Source organism: Buceros rhinoceros, unplaced genomic scaffold (genome assembly GCF_000710305.1).
Source record: "Buceros rhinoceros silvestris isolate BGI_N320 unplaced genomic scaffold, ASM71030v1 scaffold13439, whole genome shotgun sequence".
Lineage (NCBI taxonomy): Eukaryota > Metazoa > Chordata > Aves > Bucerotiformes > Bucerotidae > Buceros > Buceros rhinoceros.
This window is the reverse complement of record NW_010432187.1, coordinates 9999-30729: the sequence shown is the minus strand read 5'-3', so window position 1 is coordinate 30729 and position 20731 is coordinate 9999. Positions and strand designations below refer to the sequence as shown.

Below are 20731 nucleotides of genomic sequence, written 5' to 3'. Positions count from 1 at the left end.
TAGGAACTAAAATAAAGTGATGCGGTTAGATAAAAGCTTCAATAACTGAATAGAACCACAAAAGTTAAAAAAAAATCAATTTAAGTGGAACATTAAATAAGAACTATGCAATAAATGTATGGAGAAAATCAATAACTGTGAATGTGTTGTGTATCAATATTTGTCTAGCCCTGAAAGAAGAAACAGGATTAAGAAATAAAAAACCCCAACCTTAATTTTCACTGTTTTAAATAACTATTCAACCTGAAAATTAAAACCCAGTATCTGACTTTTCAATATGCTGAGTACTCTCTTGGAGCAATGTCCTGAAATATATTGTGTCTATATGATGTGGTGTCCACAGCGTACTGAAAATTTCTAAATCAAGCAATACATACTAAAACCTGTTCTGAAAAAAACAAGGGAACTGACAATACCTATATGTTTTATAGCTACGCTGTGCTAGGAGGTACACACAAGACAGAATTCACAACTACCTTCATAAATACTAGTTTGAAGTAGAAACGAGCCAACATATATCCAAGGAACAATTACTGGAGACTTTAAAATAAATATTATTTACAGTAGGTTGGTAAGTAGCTCATTACTCTGCGCAATAGGTACCAGCAACTGTGAAGTCAAGGAGCACTTGGAACCGTGTACGAAGCATGAGCAGCCTTAGGAGACAATACCTTCTTAGCAATCTGTGGAAATTGGTGGAGTCTAGTCCCTTAAACCAAACTCATAAAGTAGGGGTGTGATAATTCACATCTCCAGTTATTTTCTCTTTGGAAGAATCAGTGGAAAGAAAACAACAGCTACCACTCTTACACCCATCATCAGGACTAGCCTTCAAAAATTTTTCCTCTGTGTAGTTCCTGGGAATAAGCACACACCTGATGGGAAAGCAATTAAGAGCCTCTCTTTTTCCCCGCCTTTTGTTTCCACCATCCTGGTTGCTAGAATACTATGAAATGAGGACATTTATCCTCAACATTTAAAGAGAGATATCCATAAGAGGGCTGAGTCCCTTGTCCAGTTCCAGCAGAAACTCACTGCGTGGAATTTGTTGCACTAAGATTCTGCTACTGGGCAAGTAGCTTAACGTTGATTTGAATGTTAGTAACAGCAGAGGCATAACAAGAGGCTCAGGATTTGTTAGTGTGTTTTCAAATTATTTGCTAAACTTATTTTCAAATGATACCATCCCCATACTTGCACAGTCAGACCTGGAGCTAAGACAAGATAACTTAGCACAGCACTGTCGTCTTGTGTAGGTGAGCTTTATGTGGAACTTGCACCCAAGTCTGTGCCAGAGGGACTACAGTGGTTCAAATGCATTTCAGGAATGCATGCCACATACACTGAAGATGGAGTTCAAACTTGCTGTAACAGAGTGCTCGCTTTTTAGATGATTCAAAACTCTTCATTTAGGTAGTTAGCAAGGGAACAGAGAGACATACAGACTTAACAGCAAATCCAAGTGCTTCCACATCCCCATTTGGGAAGGCAGGGCACTTGGGCCTCAATTCTCTAGAAAGAGACTGTTCAGAGTCTGAGATCATCGTGAATATCTCAGTAAAATTACTTTTCTCTGAAAGAGAGCAAATTGGTTTCCTCAGCCTGTGAAATCAGGTACCATGGTCAAAAAATGCTCTGCACAGTTGTTCAAATGGAGAGGCAAAGTGGAGCTAGTCATCCAGATGCAAATAGCCTTGAACCCAGAAGATAATTGTCCTGTCCTATCCAAATTTTACAGTTTGGCTCATCTCTCCCACAGTATTTGAAAACAGTGACCGAATCACTTTTGATGAAGAGAAGCTCTGTGCGTAGGCTACAAGTAATCAGTGTATTTAATTGGTTTCACAGCATGCAAAAATGACACAATATGCAAATTGTTAATGTATAATTACCTTCCTCCGTTGTTCTTGCTTCATTTCCTCTAATCTTCTGTTTTCATCCTCTTGAAGAGCTTGCTTGTAAGTATGGCTTCTCATCTGTTGTTCAGCAGAGAATACAAACATATTGGTATGGAGAGAGGGAGGCCAAAATTCCAAATGTTATTCCCAAATCATTATACAGGTGATTAAAAAAACAGAAATGGTTGAATGATTCCAGTTACTTTAAAAATAGATTATTCTCAAGACTAGAATTTAAACAAGAAGTGGTTTAAAGCATCTCAGTCATTCAGTTTGACTGAATGTCCACCCGCGCATCACAACAAGGCAGTCAGTCACAGCACATGCTATTCTGTGTCCTAGCAGCCTGCATAAAGATACTCCGAGCAGCCAGGAAACATAGTTGGGATATATGACAGTGAGATGGGATAGTCAGAGAAGAAAGAAAAGTACTGAAAATATTACCAAGAAAACAAAGCAGAATGGAGGCCTAGTAACAGAAGTGAACCCAGGGTTACTTGTGGAAAGGTAGTACCTAAAGGGGGCCTACAAGAAAGCTGGACCTTTTACACGGGCATGTAGTGATGGGACAAGGACTAATGGCTTTAAACTGAAAGAGGGTGGATTTAGATTAGATGTAAGAAAGAAGTTCTTCACTGTGAGGGTGGTGAGGCACTGGAACAGGATGCTCGGAGAGGGTGTGCATGCGCCACTCCATGTGTATTCAAGGCCAGGCTGGACGGGGCTTTGAGTAACCTGGTCCAGTGGAAGGCGTCCCTGACCATGGCAGGGGGTTTGGAACTAGATGATCTTTAAGGTCCCTTCCAACCCAAACCATTCTACAATTTTATGATTTGTGGAGGTAGGGCAACAGAAGCTGAGAGATCAAATCTGATATATGATTTCTGAGGCAGCCAAGAGAACTGAAAATCTAAACTGCACATCGTTAATAATGTATTTAACTGTGTAGCAGGTTTTCATTACAATAACGAGCCCTGGTCTTTCACAAGCTGTTGTTAGCATAGAGCCAGCTTGCCATTAGGATCTTATAGGATCCTTAGGATCTTATACACAGGAACTTGTACTCTAAAATCTTTGAGCAGGGACAGAGTATCATGCTAAATAATAAGCCAGTATAATTTAATACACGAAGTTTGCAGGCTTGACTTTAGCAAGAAATTTGTTGCAGGCCTACACAATGTTCTTGAAACTTGATATATGCATACAGAATGACACCATTGAAGCAACAGGCACATAATTTGCTAAGAAGACTGAATAGAGGAAGCGATTATTAATAGCTCAATTTTGAGCTGGGAGGAGTTGTTACATGTGTCCAGGGAGACTCATTCTGGGTCCAATACTATTCATTATTCTCTGTAATGGTTTGGAGAATTGTGTGGAGTGTATGTTAATCAAGTTGGAAGACAATAAAAATCTACACAGGATAAGTAACACTTTGAAAGAAAGGATTGAAATTAATTATCAGCTTGATTAAATAAGCAGGCCAAAAAAGTCACCTATGACAGAGCCACTCCAAAGAATTTAAATCTGTTCATGCACATCAAGTAATATTTGACACTGATATTTGAACTAGGTGTGCTAAATTAATACCACTATTAAACAAATGATGTGAGGGAAAAAATTCAATCAACGTTACATTGTCCCAAACACTTTTAGATCATTAATTTTAACTTTAAAATATCACATATACATATATATGACCTCCCTTTTAGCATGCATGTCAGACACTTCCTAAGCTTATCACACTTCTCTATTTCAAATACATTGCTCCTGAATCTTTTAATTACTCCAGACAAAGGACAAGTCCAAGATAATATCAAAATTAGAGTTCAAGTTTTCCCAATGTTTTAGCATTTTGGTACTATGCCAAGTTTATTTAGATAACAACTCATTGGTTGTGTGCTTCAGACTCCTCACTCACAGTGCAGAAGCTGTGCATATGCCTATAGACTGTACATCACCCAAGTTGGCTGGGAAGACATTTTGCTAACTGCATTGCTGCATTATAAGCAAGTGATAAATTGATTAACAAAGCTATAGAAATGCTGCGATGCAAAAGACATGTATAGTATCAGACAGCATTAAAGAACAGTACAGATAAACTGTATATTTTACCTGCTTGGCTACTAACAAAGCTGAAGATGAACTATGAAACCCTTAGAAAACTGGAACGAGAAAGGCACACATAGGCAGGTGAAGTGTAAGGCAAAGGCTAAAAGCTGGACACGTACACCTGAAAGAACTCAGTGCTCCTTCATCTATTCACCCACTTCTGTATAGATAGGAAGCCACCACACCAAAACACTGAAATCCAAGTCAGACTTGGGGACATGAGCTCATTTGTCTTCATGGTTCAATGCTCACACCACATGAAAGGGTGCAGAGGTGGGTCTTCCCTAAAAAAGAATGAACTCCCCACTGCTGGGAGTCTCAGATGCTTCGAGAAGGAGGCAGAAGTGGTGTCAAGATATCTTTTATCCCTTTCTGTAGTCCTTCAGATTGCTTGTCTGCCCAGGACTACAAAAGACAGTCTGAAAGCCACTCTCCTGCAACTGACCTTCTGCCCAGCAATAGTGAGCAGAAGTTGGCTCCTTCAAGCTATATACCTGTTCATATATGTTAAGATTTCTTAGGGTTTTCAGAGACACAAAATCACATGAGGAATCAAAGGGGAATGTATTACTACCTTCCTTTTTCCTGCAATGAGACCCAGAAAGAGATACTAGTGTCAAGACATAGCTGTTACATATTTCTGTTTGCAGCTATTTCTGTAATGGGAGGGTCTTGCACATTTTGAAGGCTTCTGAGGAAATATGGAGGTAAATCTTTCCCTCCCTTCACTCAACTGTTGGCATTCAAGGTTGTATACAACATAGGGATGACCAGACTGGATACTTCCAAGTTTCTGCTGACTAACAACTATTGCTTGCAAAAAACAATTTCTGTGAGCTTGGCTGCCTGCTCTCCATCTTCCCCCACCAGTAAACCTCCCTGAAGGAGAAATTCTTCTGTCTCAGGGTTAATATTCCTCACTGCAATATTTTACATGAGTAGGAAAGCTTGGTTTAGACACGAAGAGACTAATCATACGTGAAAAAGCCTTTCTGAGGCAATTAAAATAATGAAACTGGAGCGATACTTTATCAATTTCCTAATTACATTGATACTTACCAGGCTTATTCAAACTGGGACAAAGTCCCCAAGCAGTCTATAGAAGCGCTTTTAGAATGCAGTGAGAAATAATCTTCTCTTCTGATTAGATTTTCAATGCAGTAAAACATCTGCTGACACAAACTACTTGAGATTTCACAAAAGCTTGCCACCAACAGATGGGCACAAAGCACATTTAAGATTTTTATCTGACCTTAGAAAATAAATCTGTGTCTCGTTTATCAGAAAGAGATCTATGAGTCATAAAGGCAGTCCCTGACTATGTAGGATAGTCTGCCAGTGTGTAAGATACAATGCAGGCAATCTCATTCACCCAAAAAGACTCCTCGGTACTCACTGAGTTATGTCTAAGCAATTAAGTTCAATTAGAATATTCCAGTATTACGCTATTGACAACACCTGGAAAGCTGACTGAAAATATAGTATGTGCCATGGTTTTGCTTACCCATGCTGAAGATTCTGGGCCATGATGAGCAATCTGACACGAATCACTCTTTGGCAAACCGAGGTCCAATCTGTTCAATAATTCATTGTTTTTGCTACAAAGAAATGCAATCCAAACAGAATTGTTAGTGCTTCCATAAAAATAAATACAGCTTTTTATCCCACCCTTGGAATCTAGCCTAGACATTTTATCATGTGACTGCTGAAAAACTTCACAGGTGGAACAAAAGGTTATGGAGATAGACAGAATGAAGTGGAACAGAGGATATAGAACAAGGTAAGACATTTGCTGAGAGAAATTTTTAAGCAAACTATTATTGTCATTTGCATATTTGGGGTCTAGAGTGGCTATGTTTTCTTTCCTCATTGTAAAGCTCCTATAATACAGACTCGCATAATATTGGATTTTATCTGGATGCAACTACTTCACTGAATTGTTGCAAATCCTTTTACCAGAACTATAAATCTCAGATAAGTCATTTAAAATACTATTTTAAGGAAATTTCCATCATGGTTAATACAATGCAGCCATCCAACAGATTACTTAATCAAGTAGAAAGATTTTGAAGCATTTTGTGAAATTTAAAAAAATGCTTGTCTTCAGCTGAAGCAGAATTGCACAACATTGTCATTTCTTATTCTGGCAAGGGCAATTTTAGTTTTCTAATCACATCCCTTACAGACCATATTTTCAAAGTAGCATCACTTTGCTTACAGCTTCAACCAAGTACAGTTAAACAAAATCACAAGCAACAACATAAACTAATGTTAAGAATAGGAATTTCAGTGCCATGATCAGGAATCGCTTTCCCAACCTGCAGTTCCAGGCGTATCTGTTCAAGTCTGCTCACTCAAAAGAAGGGAGTTAGAGGAAAAAGGCAATTTTTTATCTCTGCATACAGCTTGAAAACATAAAGCACTGAAGTGAGAGAAGAAAGAGTGCTTCAAGAGGCATTTAACATAAAGATTTACTCTGCCAACAAGGCAACCAGCTCTCTCTGTCTGGGAGAAGATACCACCACCAAAGACAGCTACTTACTTTTCAGTAAAACCTTGGCTGCCAAAGAGCGATGATGACAAACTGTTAAAACAGACTATGAAGTGTGATACTATCTTTCACTCCATGATCTGAAATGGTGAATAGATGCATTTTTGGAAAATGTCCTGCTGGTCAGTTGGTATTGAGAAGAAGTAGGGAGAAAGAATAAGAACCCGTAACAACTTCTCTGCTATTCTATGCAATACAAAACCATGATGAAACTTCCGGTACAGAGTACTTGCTCAAGCTGTAGCAAGCCATGCTTTTAGAGTCTCAACATTCCCAGTTCAGCTCCCTTTCCTCCACTACCTGGGCAGTTAACGATGCACAATACAGAAAGAACCAAGTGAACACATAAGGTTCCCTGAACTACAAAGCACCTGTATATAATGTTTAAATAAAATAATAGTCTTCTTACCCAAATGTTAAGCACACACATTTTTTCCATGAAGTATGAAAGGTTGAGTGGGGAGATTGCACACAAAAATTTTGGGAACTTGAAGTTTTAAATTGCAGAATTTGTGTTTGTCTACCTATGCTAAAATCGTTCAAATAGCTTTTTTTTTTCTTCAGCAGAATGACTGAGAACTCCTACAGAAAGTCTGGAATTCATCTGAGAAGGTTGAAGCTCTGCAAAGAAATACCTGGCAACTTGGTGGTATACCTGGATATCCTAATTCCTTATGGATAGCAAAAGAATGCCATGGGGTATGTGGAAGTTTCCTTATTTCCATTAAAATGGAGTGGGGGTTTAAGACACTGCATTTCCCAGATCAGCACAGCAATAGGTGAAAAGCTAAATCAGTTCTGGTATTACAAAAAATATTAAAAGAGTGGAAGAAAATAAAGTTTCTCAGCAAGACTGTGCACTGCCTTTCAATACATACAACACCCTATGCACCGAATTAAGTAATACATTAACAAAACATCCCTATCACAAGAAAGGGACTCAGGTTTCCAAACCTGACACAAACTCAGTCAAGTCAGTCATAGATGTTAATTTGTTGTGTATCATCTCTATGGACACCCAGCAATCAATCTGGAGTAGCCAGACTGTCAAAATATTGTCTGAATGGTATTTTTCATAATATTACCTATACCATAACAATGCAGAGCATAGCATAAGCCATGCTGCACGGAAAGGGAGAAGTCGGAGAGATGACAGTTCAATTAATGTTCCAGAGAGGAAAGCATTATCTCCAGAAGGAAATCAGCATATTAAAGTGTCCATAGGTGTTCCACATTTAGACAGTTGGAGCACATCTCACTCGCTTGCTAGAACTTCAAGGGCTAATCAGAGATGCTAACAAAATGTGTTCCTGGAAACTAATTAAGGAAAGAAGAGCATAAACTGAAGAAATTAATCTAAATACAGCAGCATTCTGATACCCTTCAAAAATAGCTAGGCAAAAGAAGATCCAAAACTTAGACAAACCAAGAAGATGGCACCCTCCTAACAGGCTGTTAATCTGAGCTCTTATTACCCCTAAGCATCAAGTTGAAGGGAAGACAGCTGTTCAGAAGCACTGGTTAAGTTGGAGCAATCTTATGAGGAAATTTTGACTTTCTCGGTAGCCTTGTTTTCCATTACACCACTGGGAACAAGCCCTTTGCTCTGCTAATTAAAATAGGCTACTCCCACACTGGTACGTTTATTAGCAGCAGGCAATACTCTTAGCATGGAAACTCATTCTTCTGTGCTAACAGCACCTGGAATAGTTTTGACCTGTTCCAAACAGCACTTTCCCAAATAACTCCTGACTTCTGTCTGGGAATGAAGAACAACCACAGGTAACCCCAACAGGCACTTCAGATGCAGCTGCCTCAATTTGGGAGGTAAAAAAGTTTGCTAGCAATGGAAGCAGGTAGTCTTAGGCCTGTTGGCCTCAAAAGCAACAGTGATTGACAGTGTTTTATTTATTACTAAAGATGCAGCTGTGGGGGAGTGAAGCACAATACTGGATTCGGGGACTGAAATACTCTTAAGAGCTGTCATGGGAAAATATTGTCTCTGCTGCCAGCATCCTTGAGTCACATGCTAGGAGGGGACAGTGCGTGACTGTGGAAATCAACCCATGTTGCAGATGCCTTCTGTGGGTCCTCGGATATACAGCGTTACATTCCACAACTATTCTTTGGGCAGAGTCCTTTCTTAAAAGCTGTTACATAAAAGCATACACTTGAAGCTCAACAAGTACATGTAAAATGCAGAAACATAAATTTTCTAGATGTTCTGTTGAGAATGGTGTAATTTAGGGATTTAGAGCTGGCACCCTGCACTCACAAGCTACTTGTAGATCACTGAATGCACATGTATTTCCTATTGTTCTGGAATAAATGCATGTGCTGTCCACATTCCCACTGTGGTGAGACAAGGGGGTGGATATAAAAGCCAGAGTGAGCCTAGGTTTCTTTGGTCTAGGTAGGAGTTGCTCTAACAGGGTCACCAGCCTTGAGAGCCAAGAAGCAGAAAGCTCCACAGTTGACTCCAGCGTGCAGCTGTGGAGGATCTGAAGATCCACAACTGATCTCATTGCAGGACCTAAGCTCTAAATTCCTGTGCAGAATAAAGTCTTTAACTTTGAGTGTCATTTGGTCTTAACTCCTGTCACATCTACAAGGCACATAGAAGAGCCAGTCCCGAAAAAGGTTCATCCTTAGGGACTTGAATAGGGATACGGACTTAGGCACCAGCATCTTCCTCCACCCAAGAGTCGCACAGCACTGCTTGCTAAGCTTTTCATTTGAGACTGTATTCCTTTCAGAACAAAGATGTAAAGAATATATTTTTTCTGCCTACACTTAAAGTTCTTGGCTTTAAGTCTGTTTCACAGACTAACATTAAAAATGCATCAATTAAAATGTCTTCCTTCCCCATGAAACCAGTGGCAGTCCTTTTTCTTTAATTGATGGATAGTGAAATGCCAGGATACAGAAAAATATACTGGCTTTTATGCTAGTGCTTTAGAAAAAAAAGCAGCACAAGACTTTTTAATATATCATAAATCTATTTATTGCTCTTGACAATTTTTAAAAGATAATGGCCACTCTTATTACTGCTGAAAACAAGACAACACCTCAACTCCTTGTTTTCTCAAGCTGCAGGACCTCCAGCATCACAATTCTGCTCTAATGAACATCTGCAAGTATACTAAAAGCCATTTAAAAACAGTAACAGAAAATAATCAGGAAGAATCCCAAGCCAGGTAAATCATTATAGCTATTTCAGAGAGCAGACAACATGAGTAGTTACTAAGACCACAAAAGGAGCATCTAGTGCTGAATAACATGGACACATCAGCTTTTGAATTAATTGTCAGTAAACAATGCTAAAGTGATATTTGTCCATTTTCTTCCAATTCAACTAAAAAACTAAGAACCATGCATAATGCATACATAACGTTAGTTTCACACATCTACCCAGAAGTTTCATGATGGTTTTTAAACAAAAGGACTCCCCCTCTCAAAACCAAAACCAAGTATTATTCAAGATGCATCTTTTGGCAGCACCCTCAAGCATATCAACTCTTCTCCCCACTTCAACATATTTAACTGGCTAAGTGTAACATCTTCCTCAGCTTTTGTAGAAATTAACATCAGGGGGTTTTTTACTACCACAGCTGCCCTTCATTCCAGTAAGGTCCATGCTGGCTGTGTTCTTACTGATGCCCTTGTTTCCTTCTCAGTGAGGGCTTGGTCTTGTGAGTTGCCATATGCATCCTGGTCAGACGCTTGCTATGACCCACAAGCCAGTCTGGCTGGTACTAGGGCCTTTGCTGTTCCTCTGTCATGTGGCAATCAAATGTTAAAATAGAAGAATTTCCAGAAGTTGATGCATAGGTCCATGAGACTGTTGTCCATTTATGCATGTTTCCCATAGATTCTATGTCAGGAGATGAAGAGAGACTTCAAACGGTGATGTAGTTAGGATTTTCACTGATGAAAATCATTTGCTAGATTGGGAATGAAGCTGGGGAGGGCCGATAATACTATTTGTGAAAATAATATCTCACCTAAGATATGTATTTCAAAATTAAGCTCTCGAGAAAGTTGCAAGTAGCCTCAGTGGGGATACCAATGGCTTTTGCTGGTATACGGTTATACACGCCTCCTCTCACATCCCCTCCTCTTTGCCGAGGTTTACCACAGCAAGAAGTTTATAAGGTTTAAGTAAGTTCAGAAGGCTAGAAGAAACTGCCATGTTTCCCACAGCTGGGCCATGACACGGGACAAAGTAGCAAAAACATCTGTCTGTCAGCAACAAACACGCCCTCGACTCTGCATGGATTCTGGTTCCCCTGTACCTCGACTCTAACCCATACCTGCAGCACAAGTGTCCATTTTTGGGTAAGAAGGAAAAACAAACATCATCCATGTGCAAAGTTGTCAGCATGAACTAATATCATTTTTTAGTGTGCTTGTGGGTGGGGGATTCAACTTTCACTGGAAGCTATAAGGTGAAAAATTACTATGTGAAATAATTAACCAATTAAATTCCTGTATGATGTAGACGGGTCATCTGCAATGCCTTTTACTGGGAAGAAAGGCTGTCCGGAAAGAGCCGTGGATGTTATTTACCTGACCTTTAGTAAGGCCTTTACACTGTTTCCCACAGCGTTCTCCTGGAGAATCTGGCTGCCTGTGGTGTGGAAGACTGTACTCTGTGCTGGATCAAAAACTGGCTGGATGGCCGGGCCCAGAGAGTGGTGGTGAATGAAGTCAAATCCAGTTGGCGGCCGGTCACCAGTGGTGTTCCTCAGGGCTCAGTATTGGGGCCTGTTCTCTTCAACATCTTTTATCAATGATCTGGATGAGGGGATTCAGTGCACCCTCAGTAAGTTCACAGATGACACCAAGTTGGGTGGGTGTATCAATCTGCTTGAAGATTGGGAGGCTCTACAGAGGGATCTGGACAGGCTGGATCAATGGGCTGAGGCCAGTAGTATGAAATTCAAAAAGAGTAAGTGCTGGGTCCTGCACTTGGCCACAACAACCCCCTGCAGTGCTACAGGCTTGGGGAGGAGTGGCTGGAAAGCTGCCCGGTGGAAAAGGACCTGAGGGTGCTGGTCAACAGCAGATTGAGTATCAGCCAGCAGCATGCCAAGGTGGCCAACAAGGCCAAAGTCATCCTGGCTTGTTTCAGCGCTAGTGTGGCCAGCAGAAGTAGGGGACATGATTGTCCCCCTGTACTCTGTACTGGTGAGGCCCCTCCTTGAATACTGTGTCTAGTTTTGGGCCTCTCATTTCAAGAAGGACATTGAGGTGCTGGAGGGTGTTTAGAGAAGGGTAGCAAAGCTGGTGAAGGGTCTAGAAAGCAAGTCTAGAGGAGCAGCTGAAAGAACTGGGGTTGTTTAGCCTGGAGAAAAAGAGGCTGAGGGGAGACCTTATGGCTTTCTATAACTACTGGAAAGAAGGTTGCAGAGAGGTGGGGGTTGGTCTCTTCTCCTGTATAAGAAGTGACAGGACAAGAGGAAATGGCCGGAAAAAAGAAAAGTTGCTCCAGGAGTGTCATGGTTGTTAACTACCCTTCCTGTGTTGAAACAAAGGCAGAGACAGGCAGTCGCCCTGACAAGGATCTCAGCCATCCTTCCACCTTCATAAGGTACTCGTGCCCCTAAGTTTGCACAAAGCAGGGCTTTGAACCCCTGTGGAGAGGGAGCCTGCGAGTCTGAAAACTCATTTGCACCCCATTTCTGATATTGGCCACAGTGCACATTTGTCTACTATAAAAATGGGAGTCTTGTCGAAGAGATAGCAGAAAAGCAGAAAAAGCAGAAAGCAGAACGTAGAATGCAGAATCAAGAATCAGAGAGTTTATTCTGTCTCTTCTCGGAGTACAAGCTGGGGCAGAGGGAGGGATCTCGCTCTGTTCTAAGACATTAGAACAGAGGCTTCGAAATATTGGAGCTGGGACGCTAGTGACAATATTTTGTTAAGAATTTGTGTTTCTGTAAGCAGGAGATTCCTCTATTAGTTAGTGGAGATAATGTTATCGTGAATGCGTCCTCCCTAGATCGTTGGTAAATAGGTCTTAATTTGCATTGGTAAAGAGAAGGTATTCAGATTTCTGTCTGAGCTGGTTTACTGGTGAAACCTGTTTACCCTTGTTGTCAGTTACATGTAAGGTATTGTTCTGTGTAAAAATTTCTGACCAGACATCATTTGAACCTGCTTAAAGGAACTTAATAAAACCCGTATTGTTTATTTATAATTGCTTGCGGGGTATTTTCATAACAAGGGGGGATCTAGCTTAGATATCAGGAAGAACTTCTTTACAGAAATCATTGTGGAGTATTGGATCTGCCGAGGGAGGTGGTGGAGTTCCCATCCCTGGAAGTGTTTAAAAGCCGTGTGGATGTGGTGCTGAGGGACATGGTTTAGGAACGCTGGCAGTGCAGAGTGAATGGTTGGACATGGTGATTTTAAAATTCTCTTCCAACAAGATGATTCTAAGATTCTATAACTGACCAGCACAAATCCTTCCAGTAGCCACACACCAATCTTAATACAGTATTCACAAGCTTCACTGGAGTAATACACAAGCATACTAAGGAGGACTTTGATAGATCTAATGATAGTGATCAAAACTGTGCTATCTTTGGCTAGTAGGCTTTCTTGTCTGCAAGTTCTTGAGCATGTGTTCCTGTTCTTTGGGATAAGAACAAAGAAATGTGGCACTAGTTCACTTCAGGTATAAGGCTCCAAGAAAGTATAAAAAGAGGTTTAAAAAAAAAAAAAAGCAACTTTCTCAGTTGAATTATTTTCATCACTTTCTACCCACACCCAAAACTAATCTTCCTGTCAACCCACTTGTTTTTTTTGTTTGTTTGTTTTCCTGGCTGGATGAAATAATACAGCTAGACTATTCTTTCCTCCCACCAACTCATCCAATATTCTTGGAAGTTATTTTAGACAATCAAGTTTCATTTTTTTATCTGAAATAATAAGCATAAATCCAGTTTTAAGGAAAATGCAGTTTTGTATAAGACTATTGCATAGATCTTCCATTCTGTGTGCTCCATCTGCATGTGCAATCTGCTTCTATATTTTCAGCCAGCTTGCATGGGCAGATTAATGCGTACAATTAGAAAGCAACCTCACAGGCATTCAATAAACTGCCTTCATTATTACACTCAAGAGAGTCCCTTTGGATGTCTATAAAAGCCTAGTTTTCTGCCTGTTAGCTAAATAATTGACAACGCTTAAAATAATCAGGAGCAAATGAACAAAACGAAGACCATTGTGGTAAAAAGACACAAACAAAAGATTCTCAAGGCTGCAAACTGGTTTGTTGTGAGCCCTCTTTCATTCTCTCTAGTAACCTCAATTAAAAGTCTGATCAGGTTTACATTTGCACTTCTGTGGGGAAAATTTGTTACCAGCCGGCTCTTTGAAACACACATCATAGGGGACTGAAAACTGGCAAGGACACTAGTATTTATCCTGTAAAAATAGATAAATAAATTTAAAAATCTGGCTTGATTCAAATTTTATTTTCTTGCGTTTTATGACTTGAGAAAACTGCTTTGGCAGGCAAGTGTGTATCAGCTTGGTTTGGTGAACCTCTTGCATCGTGTGTGGAATATACACTTAGAGGCACTCTGGCAAATTCTGTTCCCTGTTCCAAATTCTGAGCAGAATATATTGAGTGCACACATGTACCCAAGTGCAGCAGTGCCAGGAATTTTTACAGGAGTACAGCCTTCACAAAAACAGAGGCATGAATATGTAACAAAGGGAAAGATGAAGTGATACAACAGCCATCATGGGCTATTGAAAAAAAAAAACCTACGTGCTAGACTGCTTTTCCCATTACATAAATAGGTAGGTAGCTATCAGAAACACAGTGGACCACATCCAACACTACAGTTTCTGGAAAGTCGAATCCAAATTCAATAAAAGCACCTTACTAGAGAGCTGGGCTAAAATGTTATGGTAAGACACACTACATTTCAGGCAGAGATTCATACAGCCTGCACAGCAAGCCACAGAGAAAAGCAAGTCATGAAGTAGCCATCTCTCATTACTGTTTAAATGACATTTTTTGTGTCCTAACTAAGGAGAGAGGTCCTAAAAAGTCCTGAGCAAGCATCTAACCTCTTCTTCATTCCCATTTGGAACAATGAACACTCAGTCCTTTCCTCACAGGGATCAGCAAATGCAACATTTGGATTACACAAGCATTCATTATCTTTTAATGCACTCCCACAGAAACACAGTCTCTACCCGAAGCCATCAGTATAAAATGCATCCAACACACCATTACTCAGAAGGAAGAATTCCATTTCATGTGTAAGTAGGAAAGTGCACACATACTCCTTATTTTCTAGATCTGGCATCTGCAGAGGCAGAACCACAGCAATGCTATCACAAGTAAATCCCTCAAGTTCTTCTCCTCTGTTAGGACAAACCACAGCACTCCTGCCATACAGCAATTCTCCCAGCTTAAAGTCTGCTCCTGTGTGCTCTTCAGGCTTTTTATACACAGCTACTTTAGGACATATCTTGTGAGTTTTGTCCAGTTTAGTCACCCAACAGAGACCACTTGGGTAAGAGGAGCTTCTGATTTCAAAAGAGAGAGGCTTGCAGACTTTTCCACAGCACTCTGCATGCATGTCTAGATCGCATTCTCGAAAGACCTAAACACATAAGCAACTGTGGTAACAGATACAGTTGACTTTTAAGGGCCAGTTGAAGAAGCTAACAAGGCTTTCAAGAGATAGGAAATAACTGTATTCTGCAGGCAACAGACAGGGTTGCAGACAATTTTTCCTTCTGGCACTTACTTACTTCATGTTACAGGGGGATTTCAGTGAGAAGTTCTTCGTTTAAATAGTGACAGGAATTTAATCAGAACACCAAATGTCTGGGCAGCATCATACCTTATTGTCAGACTACGTTAATGATGTGAGAATCTTAAGGGCTTTTCCTCATCACATAGAAGCATCACTTCATAGGGGATTGGGCTGTACCCTGTGGAGGCTGATACAGCTGGAGGTGGTGATCAATTTTAAAAAGTTTCCCAGCTAATGAGACTGCGAGTAGGCATTGATCTTCTCAGGAAAACTGTGATGTTGCAGCTACAGATGTTAACAGAGGACAGACTAACAAGGCAGCTTATCTTTTGCAACATCTCCACAAGCCATAACTTTGCAGAGGTCATTGCTTCGTATGTAGCACATGACCCTCCTTCCCCCCTCTCCCAGCAAGCAGGGAAAGCGATCAAAATACTCCAGCAGAGACAGCGAGGAAAAGGGCACGACCTCATGTTTGTTCTCTGCCTCTAGATGTAGGGTGTTAGATGGTGGAAGTAATGAGTCATTCATTTTTGCATAGTAGGCCAAAACACATCTTTAAATATCAAGCATTTGTACGTGAACATGTCTCTAATAACTGGCAGTACTTCCACAGAGTTATTTTATATGATTTGAGATGTTGCACAGTATGTTTCCATTACTCTTGGATGCTGCGCTCCATAATGACAATGCATCTTAGCAATCCAAACTCGGGAACATCCAGTGGTAAAGATGCTGCCCATCTAGGGATTCTTTCAGACCAGGGAAGGTACTACTGTCACTCTGTACAGCATGGGAGGTTTTTGAGTACCAAAATTGCATTCATTGTAGGTATGTTTTCAGCTCACTTCCTCCAGGTGTAGTATCTACAGTGCACTCCTGGTGTATGTTTGACACACAGTGCATACAAATAATCATCTGATAGTTGAATGTAATTTCGATGGAACTCGCCCATCTTCACCTTCAGCTGCATTAGTCAGTTTGGTTTCCTAAGATGACACTAGCTGAATGCTCAAATGCTTTCCTAAATCAGTGGGCAGAACAGCTGCTATGCAGTCTTCTTCCCAGTACCCAGGCAGCCTGAGATCCTGCACCACCTGGGAAACAACCAGCTGCCCACATGAAGGCATTTCAGAGGGTTTGGGCTTGCTTTTGACAGAACCAAGCTTACTTTTAATGGAAAAAGTACTGATTGACAGAATTCATTTCACCCTGGGCAAAAAAACCATACGGACAGGGAAGGTGAGGAAAAGGAAGAGATATGTCTCTATTCATAGCTGGATAAGCCTTAAGAAAAAATTAGATTAAATGGAAAGGTAAGAACCCTGACAATCTCCTCAGGAAAAAAAAAAAGTCCCATAACTGAGGACCCTGCCCTGAAAAGATTTGATGAGATTGTTGAGTTAGGCTCAAAGAGCATGAAGGTGTCTAGTCTGTCAAGAACAGGCAGAAATCTAAAGCTGTGCAGGGTCTTCAGAAATTCTGAGGAATCAAGTGGTGGGGGGTGGGGGTTGGGGAGGGGAAATCCACACCAGGGCAGAGGACAAAGAGCAGGCAAAATACCAATATCTAGAAAGAAACACTGGCAATGTATTTTTTTAAAAAAGAGCTGTACCTAAAGCCAAATGGGAAGAAATAAAAGGAAAAAGATGAGAAAGGCTGAGATCAGTGAGAAAGCACCAAAATGTCTATACATCAGAGCGCAGAGTCTGGGCAAATGATGAAGGAACTGGAGCTTCTAGCATGGGACAAAAGTGACTCCTTTAAAGGTCACGGAGGAGGAAAGAGCAATCAATCATGCTAAGAACACAGGTGAGTAATTTCGGGAGCCAAAGATAAAAAAGGTAAAGGTGACTAAACAGCATTGTGTGTTAATTATGTGATAGAATTGGTTTGGATCCAATAAATAAACAGGGTAGAGTGAACTGGCAAGGCAGGAACTTCACTGTCAATAGAATTAATTATGTCAGGAGTTAAGCCATATCTAAATCTGACATTAAGAAAATATTCCTGGGAAACAGGTTTGCAGAGCAGATCTCTAAATTTAAGCTGTAGGACTATGCTAAATATAGGAAGTCTTTATTACCTCTGTGTGGTTTCTTTACTAGTCACTAAAATGTATATGCAGAGATTTAATTTACAACCTGTTTTGATAATTAGTCTTGGATTGAATGATCACATATTGATTCAGTCAGAGAAAGCAAGCACAAAGTTGTTCTATAATTCAACAGTTTTTGTTTCAAAGTGTACGTTTTGAGAAGCTAAGAAAAATATACTGGAACAAATTTCTCACAGAATAAGGTATAGGGGAGGCTTGGAATATTTCTCAGAATCACAGAGTGGTTGAGGTTGGAAAGGACCTCTGGAGGTCATCTTGTCCAACCCCCTGCTCAAGCAGGGCCACCTAGAGCCAGCTGCCCAGAAATTTTGAATATGTCCAAGGATGGAGTCTCCACAATCCCCCTGGGCAACCTGTGCCCATGCTCAGTCATCCTCCCAGTAAAAAAGTGTTTCATGATGTTCAGGATGAACTTTCTGTGTTTCAGTTTGTGCCCATTGCCTCTTGCCCTGAAGTGAAAAGTTTCAAGTCAAAAAGCAAAACCAAAAACAGCAAGAGAAGCCAAACTCTTCCTGAGTCCCAAACCAGACAAATGCAAACAAATAAATAAAAACACAAGGACATGCAGATGAGGAAATTTAGGTCATAAGTTTCAAATTTTACGTACTAATATTGATCTTCAAGGAACATCTCTCTTCTTTGCATTTCTCGTTGTCTTTTTTTGACTTCAAGTCTCTCCGCCTACAGCATTAAAAACAGGAAAACATACTTGAGATTTCCAGTACAGAAGAAACAAACACTGGTTATTTTAATTCAAGTATTTCAATATGGTGGTTTTAGATCAACTATAGTAGCAGTTGGGTACAAAAGAGACCCAATCTCAAATTTAAAAGTATTCAGACATGACCAAACAGCTCCTAGTCAAAAGACCAGCCTGAAATAGAAAACCACACTGTGTCCTGGCAGACCCATGTATCTTCACAAAGCACCTCGTGAGCCTTCACAGTTCTCATGCCACAGCACTGTTGGGGTCATCTCTCAGTATAACTGATGCCACATTGGTCCTAGTAAGAAGGCAGAAGACATGAACCTCTGCACCAAAGCAGATGGCAGGACCAAAAGCACAGTGATATGAGTAGATGTAGACCTGTGGCTTTCAGAAGCATTAGGTACTAGCCAGCTGAACACATGCTAAGACAGATGAAAGTGTGAGACATTTGTACTTAACCCGTCTTATTCTGCCTCAGATACCATGCCCAGTGCAAGAGTCAACCAAATCCTTGGCACTTAAAACTACTCTAGAAATCTAGATACCACACAAGTGATTAAGTCCTTTAAGATAAAATTGCACATAACTTCCAGTGGAAGGGTTGTCTAAGCTGCCCCACCACCCAAATTCTCATAGAATAAATCATTAAAATAAAGCAGAAACTAGACAACTTGCTGCAACTGCAACATGTAGCTCAAGCTAAATTCCAGTCAACAGGAGAACAAATATATTTTTTTTTTTGGCACACAGGCTGTAGGTAAGTCCAGTGGAAAGAGGAGTCAAATGGCAGTTCAGAGTGTTAAAAGCACAAATTAGAATTGCCAGCTGGGATTTCAGCCTTGCTGTATCTTGAGCAGAAGTTCCCACACTTCAGTTAGTGGGGAGATGCTCCAACAAGAGTTCCCACCCGAGGTTCACAATGACTAGAATGTTGTACAAACTGCAACCTCGGATTGTCGCTCTGCTCATTGCCCACCCTCAAAATGAAAAAAAAAGTAATTGTTTGGTAACCCAGCAACCAGACATAACTCTGAACAAAGTGCCCTAGAAATTTCAGACAATACCTTGAGAAATGAGAAGCGAGCTGTAGGTGGGAATGGCCCATTTGGTCAGAGCCCCACATGAGGGAAAGGACACTGTACTTGCGTAGAGGCATTGTGCAAGGCCAGGTAGAATGGGGTGGGTGTGTGGGGTGTGTGTGCATGTAAGGGGCAAAGTGTTGTTAAGAACAGGGCTGTAACCCCCATCTCCATCATTTTCTTCCTGTTCTGCAATCAGTAACATTTCAGAAAAATTAAAATTCTGCTGGCAGTTACTCAATTACTTTGCCTTCAGTGATTTCAGGGTAGGTATTTTTTAGTTGGATGAAGAATGACTGTCTGGAAGAGATTTGCAGAACAAGTGCAAATTCCTCCTCGGCGTGTATTGGATTAAGAAAAAAAGATCCTGTCAGATGTCTGCAGATAGGAAAAGAGCCACTATGTTGTGTAATGATATAAACTGTTGGAAGGCAAATGACTTTGGAGATGTTATTTGGAAAAAGGCAATGGGAAAATAAACAAAAGAAGGAAGACAAATCTCTGAATAAGATATCCTGTTGCTTGGTTGTTTGACATGCTGAGAAATTAGTAGAATGTATGAAGTACCGATGCAATTAAAATTTTAAAAAATCTAACTAAAGTAAGGAATATCACCTCACAGCACAGGGAAATTTTGACAGTGTTCAAGGGATATCTTGTTTGCTCCTAACCTCTCCACCCAGAGACAGATTATTTTTTAGGCAAAATACTCCTACCCATCTGTGGAACTTAGCAATTTACAGGAAAAGAAAGGAAAGACGAAGAAAGGAAATCTGATGGCATCTACTATTGTCAAAGATGATATTGATACCCTCAAGACACCAATAATAGCTCCCAGGATTTTCCCCACCACTGCTCAACCCTGCAAGCTGACTCCTTCACCTCGGAAAATGCATTTGATACCATCATATTGCAAAGCTCCCGAAAGTTCAAATCCAAAGCTCACAGGAATTGCTGTGATCTAGCTCCTAAGTAGAAAAACACAGTGATACTAACTTTGACAATACAATTCTTCAACATCACCCCGTCTCCCACTAGATAAAAAAGAAGGAAACATCTTAACGGCTATTCTGCTACCAGAATGGTGCCTGAAGAAAACTCCAGCACATTGAAATTATTTACTTGTGGCTCGTGTGACTATTTTCTACTCTGGAGGTTTACCCTGGGATCCCTTCTTAAGATGGGGAGAGTAAGACAATGGACATTCTCCAACTAAGGATAATCATAAAATCATGGCATGCCTTCAGCTGGAAGAGACCTTTAAAGGTCATCTAGTCCAACTCCTCCTGCAGTGAGCAAGGGCATCATCAAGATCAGGTTGCCCAGAGCCCCATCCAACATGACCTTGAATGTTTCCAGGGATGGGGCATCTACCACCTCTTCTGGGCAACCTGTGTCAGTGTTTCACCACCCTCATTGTAAAAAATTTCTTTCTTATATCTAGCCTAAATCTCCCCTCTTTTAGTTTAAAACTCTT

The 20731-nt window shown here is 40.6% G+C and overlaps 1 protein-coding gene across 1 annotated transcript in view; it reads right to left on the bottom strand.

Annotated features, from left to right (window-relative positions):
* Window positions 1-20731, bottom strand: part of EPSTI1 (epithelial stromal interaction 1 (breast)) — a gene marked incomplete at both ends in the record, with an annotated part of 31706 nt that overhangs the window by 2654 nt on the left and 8321 nt on the right. The window contains 3 exons of the mRNA XM_010143686.1: window positions 1893-1976; window positions 5515-5608; window positions 18074-18147. Coding sequence (XP_010141988.1) covers window positions 1893-1976; window positions 5515-5608; window positions 18074-18147 — 252 coding nt within the window. The remainder of the gene's footprint in view (window positions 1-1892; window positions 1977-5514; window positions 5609-18073; window positions 18148-20731) is intronic.